The sequence below is a fragment of the Mesoplodon bidens genome (assembly GCF_964165515.1).
Source record: "Mesoplodon bidens genome assembly, chromosome: 10".
Classification (NCBI taxonomy): Eukaryota; Metazoa; Chordata; class Mammalia; order Artiodactyla; family Ziphiidae; genus Mesoplodon; species Mesoplodon bidens.
In genome coordinates, this window is record NC_138172.1 from 36484774 (window position 1) to 36498254 (window position 13481).

At 39.7% G+C, this 13481-nt stretch overlaps 1 protein-coding gene across 16 annotated transcripts in view; it reads left to right on the plus strand.

Annotated features, from left to right (window-relative positions):
* Positions 1–13481, plus strand: part of PBRM1 (polybromo 1) — a gene marked incomplete at its 3' end in the record, with an annotated part of 101729 nt that overhangs the window by 6575 nt on the left and 81673 nt on the right. For all 16 annotated transcript variants that reach the window (XM_081246336.1, XM_081246322.1, XM_081246323.1 and 13 more), the window contains 3 exons: positions 4510–4657; positions 9096–9239; positions 11770–11886. In XM_081246336.1, coding sequence (XP_081102462.1) covers positions 4510–4657; positions 9096–9239; positions 11770–11886 — 409 coding nt within the window. The remainder of the gene's footprint in view (positions 1–4509; positions 4658–9095; positions 9240–11769; positions 11887–13481) is intronic.

Below are 13481 nucleotides of genomic sequence, written 5' to 3' on the forward strand. Positions count from 1 at the left end.
CAAAGTTGCAAGATACAAAACCAACGTACACAAAAATCAGTTGCATTTCTATACACTAACAGTGAACAATCCAAAAAGGAGATTAAAGAATAAACCTAACCAACGAGGTGACAGACTTTACACTGAAAACTACACACTTCTGTAAGAAATTAAAACACAAATAAATGGAAAGATATCCCACGTTCTTGGATTGGAAAACTTAATATTGTTAAGATACCAATACTACCCAAAGCAATCCACAGAGTCAATGCAAAACCTAACAAAATCCCAACAGAATTTTTTGCAGAAACAAAAAAACCCATCCTGAAAAAGAAGAATGAAATTGGAAGACCATATTAGTCAGGGTTCTCCAGAGAATCAGAACCACTAGGATCTATCTATCTCCCTACCTATCTAAAATAAATTTGTGCTGTTTTAAGCCATTAATTTTGTGGTAATTTGTTAGAGCAACAATTGGAAACTAATACAATGAGTTAATTAAAGATTTAGATCCATTCATGAATGTTGATGCCTCAATGGGAAGCCAACAAGCTCTAGGTTGATCTGGAGGCAAACCTCTCACTCCAAAGAGCAGAGCCACCAAGGATGTAGTGTCATCATCCTGAATGAGGAGAGCTCTGTAAATTAGTCATGCAAAAAAATAAGAGTTTTTTTTTTTTAATGAAATCCCTCTCCAGATTTCAGTTAGTTTATCAGTAACAATCTTTTGAAGGTTGTCATTTAATTAGCATATGTTAATAAAAGCCCATATTTATTGCTTACTACATGCTAGACACAGTACTAAGTGCTTTCCAGGCCTCATCTTGTTTAAACCTGAGCAGTGTTGTTATCACAGTTTATAGATGACAACTTGTACAAGTTCTCAGAACTATTGAGGATAACCAGAATTCAGACTCAGGTTTTTCTGATTCTAAAGCCTGTGCTCTTAACCAGTATGTTGTATAGAGAAGCAGCATCATATTGTAGTACACAAGCACCTCATGGAAAAGAACTGCCCCTCTGCTGCCTGCTTTCCACCAGCTGAGGGGCAGAAAATACAGGCCTTTGGTGCTGGAACACTGTCTTCTAGCCTCCATGATGCAGTACTTCAGGAGCACTGCTGCCTTCCCTCCAGCGCTGTGCCTGCCTGCATCTCTGCTCCTCCTCTGTGGAATGCATGTTTTCTCAAGAGCTTGTGGGAAGAAGTACTACTCAGAGCCATGCAATTGTGAATCTCTTTTTGAGATTTTGTTTTGATTAATATGTTAGGCTGCTTGTACTAGGACATCCAAATTAACAATGGCTGAAACAAGAACAATTGCTTTCTCTCATGTACAGGTCCTATTCTGTGAGGTCTTCAGGGCTGAGATACTGTCTGTCTTTTTATTCTGCTGTGCTTGGGGTATCGCCCTTGTCTGCATGGTCTGAGATGGCTCACCACCATAACTACCTTCTGGCCCATAGGAAAAAAGAAACATGTTAGGATGTGACCTGGACATGGTACATTTCAGCTCTTGCATTGGTCAGAACTTAGCTGCAACGTGGCTAAGAATTTGGCCTTTAGTACCCAGTCAGGAGCTTAGAATGCTGTCATCTTGGGAAGGAGGCAAAATAGGTTTAGGGGTAGCCAGCAGGCTCTGCACATCGGGCAGAGTGTTTCTCACTTTTCTGGTTAAAACTCTTAGTTATGCTTTGACTATTCTCTGGCCATATTATGGCAGGGTGCCCTCACCTACTGTTGAAAGAGAAAAGCTCTTAAGACATACACTTCACAATCCTATGTGTGTGTGTATGTGTGCACAGAGTCTGGAAGAAATATATATATATATATATATATATATATATATATATATTTTTTTTTTTTTTTTTTTTTTTTTTTTTCCTTTGCTGTATGCGGGCCTCTCACTGTTGTGGCCTCTCCCGTTGCGGAGCACAGGCTCCGGACGCGCAAGCTCAGTGGCCATGGCTCACGGGCCCAGCCACTCCGCGGCATGTGGGATCTTCCCGGACCGGGGCACGAACCCGTGTCCCCTGCATCGGCAGGCGGGCTCTCAACCACTGCGCCACCAGGGAAGCCCTGGAAGAATATTAATAGTGCTTTTAACTCTGGATGAATAGGGACAGTTTTTACTTTTCTATGCTTTTCTGTATGTTGATTTAAGTGGGAAAAATCAGTTAGAGCTATTTCATTTTCAAAGTGGGGGGACCTTGTTTTGACCACATTAGATAGAGTGGAATGTTAGGATCCTGACCTTTTTTTCTATATGGCAATTCTGAAAATGTTTGTGAGCAACCCCCTAGCAGAGCTTCTGGGAGATAATGTCCTTTCTAGGTATGTGTCCTCATTGCGTTGTCAATTTTCTACAGATAATCCCCCAAGCCTGAGAGGCTGCTGAGGCCCAGCTTTAGCAAGGAGCAGTGGACTATGGCCCATCAGGCCCAGGCGGAGAGAGCCATCTAGGATAGCAAGTTAACAAAGCCCTAATGCTCACTCTGAGAAAGTCCCTTGGTACCACTGACAACATTGATATTAGGCCTGGGTGGGCCTTTGTTGTTACTCACTGAGACCTTTATGTTCTTACACTTTCTTTGAATAGCAGATTGAATACTCCTTTTATCCCCTTGTACTTTTTATAGTTCACTAAAATCGTAAGTAGTTGATAAGGGTTTAAAAACTTAATTTATTCTTCTTCCTTTCCCTTCCTGGAGAATTCACAGTCATTAGGTGAAGCTGAGCAAGATACGAATCTGCAAGGGAGACAAGCGGTGGGGGTATGGGGTAGGGGTTGTGGACAGTAGCCGTGTCACAGGCTTTTACATAGCCTGGAGCTACCTTTCCATAAAGTACAAGAAGTAAAAGAGTAACTTGGTCAGTTGAGAACTTGGCAGACCATAATCAAGTGACCAAAATCAACCTCATGTAAGTAGTGGCATGAGTTGAAATCAAGCGCCACCTGATAGAATACAGTGAGATGAATATAGCATCATCAGAATTTATTCATCAGGAGAAGAGACAACCCCAGATTAAGGGACACTCTACAAAATAACTGGCGTATAATTTTCAAAAGTATTAAGATCTGGGGCTTCCCTGGTGCCACAGTGGTTGAGAGTCCGCCTGCCGATGCAGGGGATGCGGGTTCGTGCCCCAGTCCGGAAAGATCCCACATGCCGCAGAGCGGCTGGGCCCGTGAGCCATGGCTGCTGAGCCTGCGCGTCTGGAGCCTGTGCTGCGCAACGGGAGAGGCCACAACAGTGAGAGGCCCGCGTACCGCAAAAAAAAAAAAAGAAAAAAAAGTATTAAAATAATGAAAGTCAAGGAAAAACTACGGAACTGTTTCAGAGTGAAGGAAACTGGGGAAACATAACTGAATGCAGCATGATTCACATTGATCCTTTTGCTATAAAGGGCAATTTTGGAACAGTTGGCAAAATATAAATGGGTTCTGAGGATTAGATGGTGAGACTGTATCAAAGTGAATTTTCTGATTTTGATGATTGAACTGTGGTCCTTTTTTGTAGGAAAAACACACAACTCTTCAGCAGCTTACTCTCAGATGGTTCAGAAAAAACATTCTGTGTACTGTTCTTACAATTTTTATGTTAAAGCAAAAAGTTTAAAAAAATTAAATATATCATACATACATGGCTAAAACATGTCAGCCAGTGTCCCAGGAGAGATTAAAACCTTAATGACAACATTCTTCATATGTAGTAACTTACCTTTTTACACATCCAGGATGAGTTTTATCTACCCCTGAGGGAGAATTGTGAAAAATAGTTGCTTAGATAATTTTGCAGAAGGTTTACTTGTCTCATGGAACTCCATTTGAAAAAAATCCAGAAGGAATAATAATAAACATCCATGAACCAAAACCCAACTTAAGAAATTATTGTAACTACCTTTAAAGATCCCCTCCTCTCCAAGAGATAACCACTATCCTTAATTTTCTGTTTATCATTCCCATGCCTTTTTTGTTTTGTCATGTTTGTTCATGTCTTATGCCCTTTTATCTTTGGTAAGCTCCTTGTGCCAAGGGCCTCATCTTTCTCTTTTGTAACTTTAGTACTTGATGTTAGAGCAGCATATATACTAGGCACTTGATAGCACTTGGCAGACAAAGTTCTGTGGTCACTACCTGAAGAAAGATAATCCATTTTGTAATTTTATAAAGAGCTTTGGAACATACCTGTTTTCAGCCATTATTGAACCCCATGAAAGGTAAGTCATTTTCGTTTGCAGGAGATACCATTGACATCGTTATAGTGTTGGTGCCATAAATCTTAAATATTTAGCATACAAAAGACTATCACAGATGCTAATTTAGGTTTCTGTATCACCAATATGTATTTTGAAAAGGGCATGCATATTCGTCTTGCTTTTGTTATTCCCTCTCAGTTCCAGTAATGAGAGTACATCTAGTATGTTCTGTCACTTGGAGTACTGGACATTACCACAGAGTTTTGAGACATAACTTTTTATGGGCTTTTGATTAATAAATATCTTTTTAAAAAACATTAAATTATTGACAGAAATCAACCAGACTATTATGAAGTGGTTTCTCAGCCCATTGACTTGATGAAAATCCAACAGAAACTAAAAATGGAAGAGTATGATGATGTTAATCTGCTGACTGCTGACTTCCAGTTGCTGTTTAACAATGCAAAGGCCTATTATAAGGTAAGAAAGCATTAAATTTGGAAGACATCCAATTTGATAATTGTGTGGCTTTTTAATATTTATCAGGCTGGTAGATAAGTAGTGGTTTTTCATTTGGTAGTTTGAGTTTGCATTTCTCTTGTTAGTAAAGAAAACTGAAGATTAATATGATTATGACCCATTCTTGTTTCTTCTGTGTCTGCTCAAATCTTTTGCCTGTTTCTTTTTTGGGTTGTTTGTCATTTTCATATTTATTTTCAGAAATTTTTTTGTTCTAGATATTAATCCTTTTTTTGGTTATGGGTGTTGCAAATATCTTCTCCCACCGTTTGGCTATTTTTTCACTCTTTGTGGTGTCTTTTTTTTTTTTAATATTTATGTATTTATTTTGGCTGCACCAGGTCTTAGTTGCGGCATGTTTGGTTGCAGCATGCAGGATCTTTAGTTGTGGCATGTGGACTTCTTAGTTGCGGCATGCATGTGGGATCTAGTTCCCCAACCAGGGATCGAACCCCAGCCCCCTGCATTGGGAGCGTGGAGTCCCACCCACTGGACCACCAGGGAAGTCCCTGTGGTGTCTTTTGATGAACAGAAGGTTTTTTATTTTAATATAGTTAGATTTATTAGTCTTTAACTTTGTGGTTTATCCTTCTTGGTATCTTGTTTCAGAAATCTCTCCTGCCCAAAGATTATAAAGATATTCTCTTATTTTCTTCTAAAAGTTATTTATTTTCTTCTTGTTTTTTGTATATAAGCCTTTAGTGCAGCTGGGATTGATTGTTCTGTCTTCTCTGAGGTAGGGATCTATTTTTTTTTCCACAGGTATAAGCAGCACCCTGAAATGGTCATCTTCTTCACATTTGTCTGTGGTGTTAGTGCTGGCATTGATTCCATGTGCTCATGGGTCTCTTTGTGGCCTTTTATTCTGTTCCTTTTGTTCTGGCCAGCTTATGTAAAACTGGGCTATTCTATTTCTACCTTAATTTCTATGGCTTTATAATTCTTTATCTGGCAAAGAAACTGTTTTGATTATTTTTATATGTTTTAATATTAGTGTGTTAAGTCAACAAACACCAAAAAGATTGTTTGAATTTGTATTGGAATTGCATTGGCTCTGTAGATTGTATTTTGGAGAATTGACATAATTGTGATGTTGATTATTCCAGTCTGTGAATTTGGTATGTCTTCATTTATTTGTCTTTTTAGCAAAGCTTTAAATGTTTTTTTCATCAATATTCTGCAAAAATGTTAGATTTATTCTTAATGCTGTGTGTATATATTTTTTCTTTAATTAAGATATAATTCACACACTCTTTTTTAAAGTGTAGAGTTTGGGGCTTCCTTGGTGGCGCAGTGGTTAAGAATATGCCTACCAATGCAGGGGACACGGGTTCGAGCCCTGGCCTGGGAAGATCCCACATGCCACAGAGCAACTAAGCCCATGTGCCACAACTACTTAGCCTGTGCTCTAACCCGCAAGCCACAACTACTGAGCCCGCATGCCACAACTACTAAAGCCCGTGCGTCTAGTGCCCATGCTTCACAACAAGAGAAGCCACCGCAATGAGAAGCCTACACACCACAATGAAGAATAGCCCCCACTCGCTGCAACTAGAGAAAGCCTGCGTGCAGCAACGAGGACCCAATGCAGCCAAATAAATAAATAAATAAATAAATAAATATCGGTATCTTAAATGCCCTTCTAAATAATGCAAAACCTTAGAATAATGTAACTCTGATCTTTTTATTTATGCTATTGATGTTTTGTATTTTATTTCTATTGTGATAAATTTTTAATCCTATAAAATAATGTTACTGTTTTATATAATCAGTTTTTTTACTTACAAACATATTACTGTCTTTATTCTTCATTCTTGTATTGCTGTTGAGAAATCATCAGTCAGTATAACTGTATTTCCTTTGAAGGTTACCTGTCTTCTTTCTATCTTTAGTATCTTCTTTATGTCTTTTATATTCTACAGTTTCACTGTGATATGTCTAGATACGAATATCTTATTATTATAGAATTTGGGAGTTGTAGATCTTTCTAAATCTTTGGGTTGGTATTTTTCATCAGTTGTGGAAAGTTTTCAGCCATTATGTCTTTGTATATTGCCCTTTCCCCATTCTCTCTTCTTGTAGAACTCTGACTGGATGTTATATTAGAACTCTCTTAGGTTTCCATTTCTCTTAACTTTTTGTAGTCCCCTTTTTTGTGTCAGTATTGCTTTTTAGGTAATATATTTAGTTCTTATATTTTTCTTTTTTTTAATATATATTTTTAATTTATTTGTTTTATTTATTTATTTTTGGCTGCACTGGATCTTCGTTGCAGTACACGGGCTTCTCATTGCAGTGGCTTCTCTTGTTGCAGAGCACGGGCTGTAGGCACACGTGCTTCAGTAGTTGTGGTGCACGGGCTTCAGTAGTTGTGGCTCACGGGCTCTAGAGCACAGGCTCAGTAGTTGTGGCGCACGGGCTTAGTTGCTCAGCGGCATGTGGGATCTTCCCGGACCCAGGCTCGAACCCATGTCCCCTGCATTAGCAGGCGGATTCTTAACCACTGTGCCACCAGGGAAGCCCCTAGTTCTTACATTTTTCTTTGAAATTTGCTCTTAAACCAATCTATTGAGTTCTTACATTTTAATGTTTATATTTTTCTTATTTTCGAAGTAGTTTCTATTTTAGGGATTGCTTATGTCTTCGAAGTAGTTTTTATTTGGGGGATTGCTTATGTCTTCAATCCTATTATTTCTTTAAACGTTTTCAACATATTTTTTATTCTGTAGCAGATAATTCAATATCTGAATTATTTGCATGTGTCTTTGCTGTCATTTCTGCTAGCTTTCTCTTGTGACTCTTATTTTTTCCCTTTGATATTTGGCTGCACTGGGTCTTCGTTGCTGCGCATGGGCTTTCTCTGGTTGTGGCAAGCAGGGGCTACTCTTTGTTGCGGTGTGTGGGCTTCTCATTGCGGTGGCTTCTCTTATTGTGGAGCACGGGCTCTAAGCACGCAGGCTTCAGTAGCTGCAGCACGTGGGCTCTGTAGTCGTGGCGCACAGGCTCTAGAGCGCAGGCTCAGTAGTTGTGGTGGGTGGGCTTAGTTGCTCCTTGGCATGTGGGATCTTCCCAGACCAGGGATCGAACCCATGTCCCTTGCATTAGCAGACAGATTCTCAACCACTGCACCACCAGGGAAGTCCTCTTGTGATTCTTATTCTTGTGTGTTTCATGAATTTTGACTATGAGCTTACATTTCTTGGAACTTTATCTATAGGGAGACTTAGGCTTAGATTGAAGTTGGGTTCATCTAGAGAAGATTTGTTGCTTATCCCAGGCACCTGGCCTCTCTTCGTTAGGGCTAGCTTATGGTGAAGAGTTCTCAGAGGAGATTCCTCTCATGCCTCTCTTCTCTCCACAGTGCCATGGGTTTAGCTGGGTGGAGGTTGAGGTGGGTAGTCTTCCTTTTCCCTGGCAGCAGAGAAACTGAATTGTTTTGAATTCCCAGTTACACTGCATCCATGGCCTTTGGATTCCCAGCTTTGGGCAGGCCCTGGCCTTTATCTCTTGTCCTTGCAGCCTCAAGGAGGCTTGAAAACTAAAGGTTAGGTTATCTTGTCTTATAGGTGCCCTCAGGTGAGGGCAGTGTTCTTGCTCATCCGGGTTCCTGCTTTTACTCTATTCTTGCTTTTATGAACATTGCTTACTCCTTATTGGCAGCACATGGATACATTTTTAAAGCTTTACTGTTTGTTTAACATTGCATCCAGCATTATTCATTTTCTTTTAATATTTATTTGGCTGCACCGGGTCTTAGTTGTGGCGTGGGGGGTCTTTGTTGCAGCACGCGGGATCTTTAATTGTGGCATGTGGGATCTAGTTCCCTGACCAGGGATCAAACCCAGGTCCCCTGCATTGGGAGCACAGAGTCTTAGCCACTGGACCAACAGGGAAGTCCCCCAGCATTGTTCTTACTGGAAAGTTTTAGTTAGTTTATCCCCACCGTACTTCAGGAAAAGAAAATATTTCAAATAAGGTGTTAAATAGTTTAAAAATAGAAGTGATAATCAGGACAATCATTAGCTTCTGTCCTTTAGTCTTGTATCCCTTAAGTTGGGTCTTATCCTTTAAATTGCCTTTCTTAGTGTATTAGTAATAATTAGCCTTTATTTAGCAAATCATTTATTTTTTTCTTCAAGTCTTTCTGTAATGAGATAGGGCATAAATAAATAAAATAATTTGATTCCAGAATGCCTTTAAAACATACACTTAGTTCTTCAGAAGAGGAATTGAGGCCCATGTATCTTCTACTCGTAAGAATTTTTAAATTTGTAATAGAGTTTTCAAAGTTATGTCTTAGAATACCAATCTGCTGAACAGGATGCTTTAAAAGTAGTAATTGATTTACAATAAAATACTAAAGTGGTATTTTTTTTCTCTTCTCTTTGCTAATGTACAGCCAGATTCTCCTGAATATAAAGCTGCTTGCAAACTCTGGGATTTGTACCTTCGAACAAGAAATGAGTTTGTTCAGAAAGGAGAAGCAGATGATGAAGATGATGATGAAGATGGGCAAGACAATCAAGGCACAGTGACCGAAGGAGTAAGTGTGCCACTGGAATAGGTGATAGATAGACTACTGGGAGGTGGATGAGGCCCCTGCCTGTGATTTCTCTTGGCCCCAGTGGGCAGGTGGGCTTTCTGTGCAGTTGTGTTGGTAAGTGGGAGGGTAAAGGGACACGCAGCCAGCGAGCCCCACTCCAGTTACAAGGGATCCTAGGACATCCTGCACTACATGTAACATGCATGGTTGCTTTCATGAATTGCTCTTACATTAATGCATATTTCCTGCTCAGTTTTAAAGAGAATCTTCATATTATCAAGGACTGGTCCAGTATTGCTATATTGAGATATTCTGTAAGGGTAGGCAGTGTTGTGATTGAAAGTTGGAAAGTTGATGGAGTCACTTTAGTTAGGAATATTTTTGTGGGTTAGGCTGGTTCCTAGAACATGCCAGGTGTGTTCCTGCCTCTGGAATTTTGCAGTTGCTCTTACTTCCGCTTCCTTTGACTCTGCCTATGACTATGTCTTCTGCATTATTCTAACATCACTTAAAATAATGTAAACTGGGAGAAGACTTTCCTAACCACTCTGTCAAATTGTTTGCTCTGTGCTCCTCCTTTCCCATCATCACACCACTCTGTTCTGTGATCTATAGTTTTTATCACTATATGTGAAATAACATATTTAGAATTAGTTTATGTGTTTACTTTCTGTCTTCCTCAAGTAAAATGATAGCTCCACAAAAGATACTACCTTGTTCACCTATTCTGGCATCTAGACTCTGCGCGACATGTAGGTACTGAAAAATACTTGCTGAATGAACACACGTGTTTAAAAAGAGGAAAAAGAACAGTAAAAGGAATTGCATCTCTCTTCTGCAACTAAATAGTAGGACACCCAAAGAATAAGTTATGTGAATGCATTCATACTCCCTGCTCCCTTTGTCACCTGCAACATTTTTCCAAAGTAGCTGGTTGGGTTGGGAGAAGAGGAATCTTGGCTGCAGGACATAACTCACCTCTTTGAAGCTTACTCTGTGGTGTCATGTTTTAACTAGTAAGTAAATGACTTAAATACGAGTATTTTCGTCTGCTTTCATCAGTGTTATCTTGGTTCTTCTCTAAGCTTAGGTGGTTGGGGAGTCTCAGCTAATCACATATCTTATATGTTAAATATTTATTGCGTGTCTGTTTGCCAGGTGCTGTGCTGGTAGGCTCAAGAGATGTCAGTACCCTCTCTCTGGGCTTAATGTTGGACTTTAAAATTGAGACTTTACTAAATAAGACTTCTGTTGGATTAGGACAAAAATACTAGTGCTTTTATGATTTAAACCAGAATTAACCATTAATCTTTATATGCCCAAAACATGGTTTGGACTTAAAGTACTATTTAATATAAACCTTGACTGAGACATCCCATTTCTGACTGTAGAACAAGGGTCCATGGCCTGTTAGGAACCAGGCTGCACAGCAGGAGGTGAGCGGCAGGCGAGCGAGCGACGCTTCCATCTGCCGCTCCCCATTGCTCTCGTTACCACCTGAACCATCCTCTGCATTGCTCGCATTACCGCCTGACCACCCACCCCCCCCAATCTGTGGAAAAATTTTCTTCCACGAAACCAGTCCCTGGGGCCAAAAAGCTTGGGGACTGCTGCTGTAGAAACTGGCTTCAGACTTAGACCCTCCCTGGCCACCTACTCTTTGGGGCATATCTTTTCCCATATTGAAACAGTGACTAAGGTAGGAGTAAGCCAGCCAGTGTGGAGAGCAGAAGTGATTGCATCAGTTGGCTTAATCTCCATTCAAAATTTTTTTTCTTTTTTTGCGGTACGCGGGCCTCTCACTGTTGTGGCCTCTCCCGCTGCGGAGCACAGGCTCCAGACGCGCAGGCTCAGCGGCCATGGCTCACGGGCCCAGCCGCTCTGCGGCATGTGGGATCCTCTTGGACCGGGGCACGAACCCACGTCCCCTGCATCGGCAGGCGGACTCTCAACCACTGCGCCACCAGGGAAGCCCTCCATTCAATTTAGATATAACTTGAATTCGGTTGTTAGATCTGGCAGAGCACCCCATAGTTAAAAGTATGTAGTTCCAGAAGTATGTAGCTGTTCCACCAGAATACCAAGATTTCAGTAGACGTGAACAGCAGATACAGAAATGGGCAGGTATCATGGGGCACGTTTTCTCCATCTCAGTTACTCAGACCCTTGAAAGGTATGCATTTCCATCATTTCACACATATGACACTTTAACTTCACTGTGGAGTGTTTGCTGTGAATAGAGTTCAGTAAAAGGACCTGATTCAAAGGATTTAGTTACTGAAATAATATGAGTGGCCTCATTAGTTTCAAATATGCTGTCGTGGGAGTATAACCCCTCATGACCAGCATCAGAGAATTTCTGTGGTATTCTTGAAAATTGTACTTAAAATAAGTATTGTTTAGAAGTTGCTCTTTTGAATTAGCTGTAAAATTTTAGAAGCTATTTAATATCAGCATTTATTTTTGGATTTCTCTCACCAAGGTACTTATTTCTTCCCTCTCTCATTCCTTAACAATCGCCTCTTCCCAGTCTTCTCCAAGTTACTTGAAGGAGATCCTGGAGCAGCTTCTTGAAGCCATAGTTGTAGCCACAAATCCATCAGGACGTCTCATTAGCGAACTTTTTCAGAAACTGCCTTCTAAAGTGGTAAGTGATGCAGTTGAAGACAGGTGGATTAAAGTGTTTTTTGGGTTTATTTTTTTTAAGTACTTCAGAAATTCTGTTAGTTCTTAGTAAATAAAGTAAGGCTAATGCAAGGCATTGGAGATAGCCAAGAGATCCTCCTCATGGTCTCAGCAGTAAGCACATAGGATATGTTCTGTCATTTTACTTCAGCAAAAGATTGTGGATTTTTTTTAAGTTGTGTTTTTGTTTTTTTGATTGGTAATTCTTTTTGTTTTTTGTTTCTATGGTCGTAAAATATACAATAACATAAGATTTACCTTTTAACCATTTTAAGTGTACAGTTCAGTGGCATTAAGTACATTCATATTATTGTGCAACTATCACTACCATCCATCTCCAGAACTTTTTCATTTTCCTACCCATTAAACAATAACTCTCCACTTTTCTCTCCTGCCAGTCCCTGGAAACCACAGTCCTGCTTTTATGAATTTGACTACTCTAAATACCTCATTTAAGAGGTATCATACAGTATTTGTTCTTTTGTGTCTGGCTTATTTCACTCAGCGTAGTATATTCACGGTTTATCCAGGTTGTAGTATGTGTCAAGATTTCCTTCCTCTTTAAGGCTGAATCCATTGTATGTATATACCACATATTACTACTTTTTGTTTATCCATTCATTTGTTGATGGACATTTGGGTTGTTTCTAAGATTAGTAATTCTTAAATGATCAAATAGGGGAGGGGGGAGAAAAAGATAAAATAAGCAGCTAAACTAAGCCTTTTATTTATAAAAGAGAAGCCACATTCTCTACTCAGGAGACAGAATGAGAGGAAGATAAATGAGTTCTTCCTCTCTTAGTTCTCTTTGATCGTCTGGTGATAAAGAAGAGAGAGAGACCTAATAAGTACTGTTCTACCCCAAAGACGAAGAGGGTTTCTAGACCAATGAAACCCTTTAAAAGTGTTAGAACCCCTTGTGGCTTCACATCCAAGAAGCGATTAACATAGCTAAAGTTCCACTTTAGCCTTCGGAACTAGAAAAATTTCTGTGGCCTCTGCATTCTTATATTTCTAGATAAAGATATACTTTTAGAAGTACTCTGCTATAATGCTTAACTCCATTGTGACCATTTTCGTTTTTTTATCTAACTCTTAAGGACAAGGGCTGACATATTTTCTTTTGTGTCCCTGCCACGTATTTGGAACCCAGCATGTCAGAGGCTTGCAAGAAGTGCTTGTTGACTGATGGGTAGCATGCAGCTTTACCCATCAGTCATCAACAAGACTAGTTATTTACAATGTGACTAGTTGTAGGACAATTACAACATTAGAAATAAAGCATATCTGACCACTGCTGTCCTAAGCATGGATCTGATTAGAAAAATATAATGATTATATTGGTCATACATTTAAAATTTCAAGGAAAGAAAAAATAGTAAGACAGTCTTCAAAAATGAAACATAGAATTATCATATGAGCCAGCAGTTCTACTTTGGATATATACCAAAAGAGTGTAAGCAAGGTCTCAAAGAGGTATTTGTACAACCATGTTCATAGCAGTATTATTCACAATAGCTGAAACATGGAAACAACCCAGGTGTTCCTCTACATGTG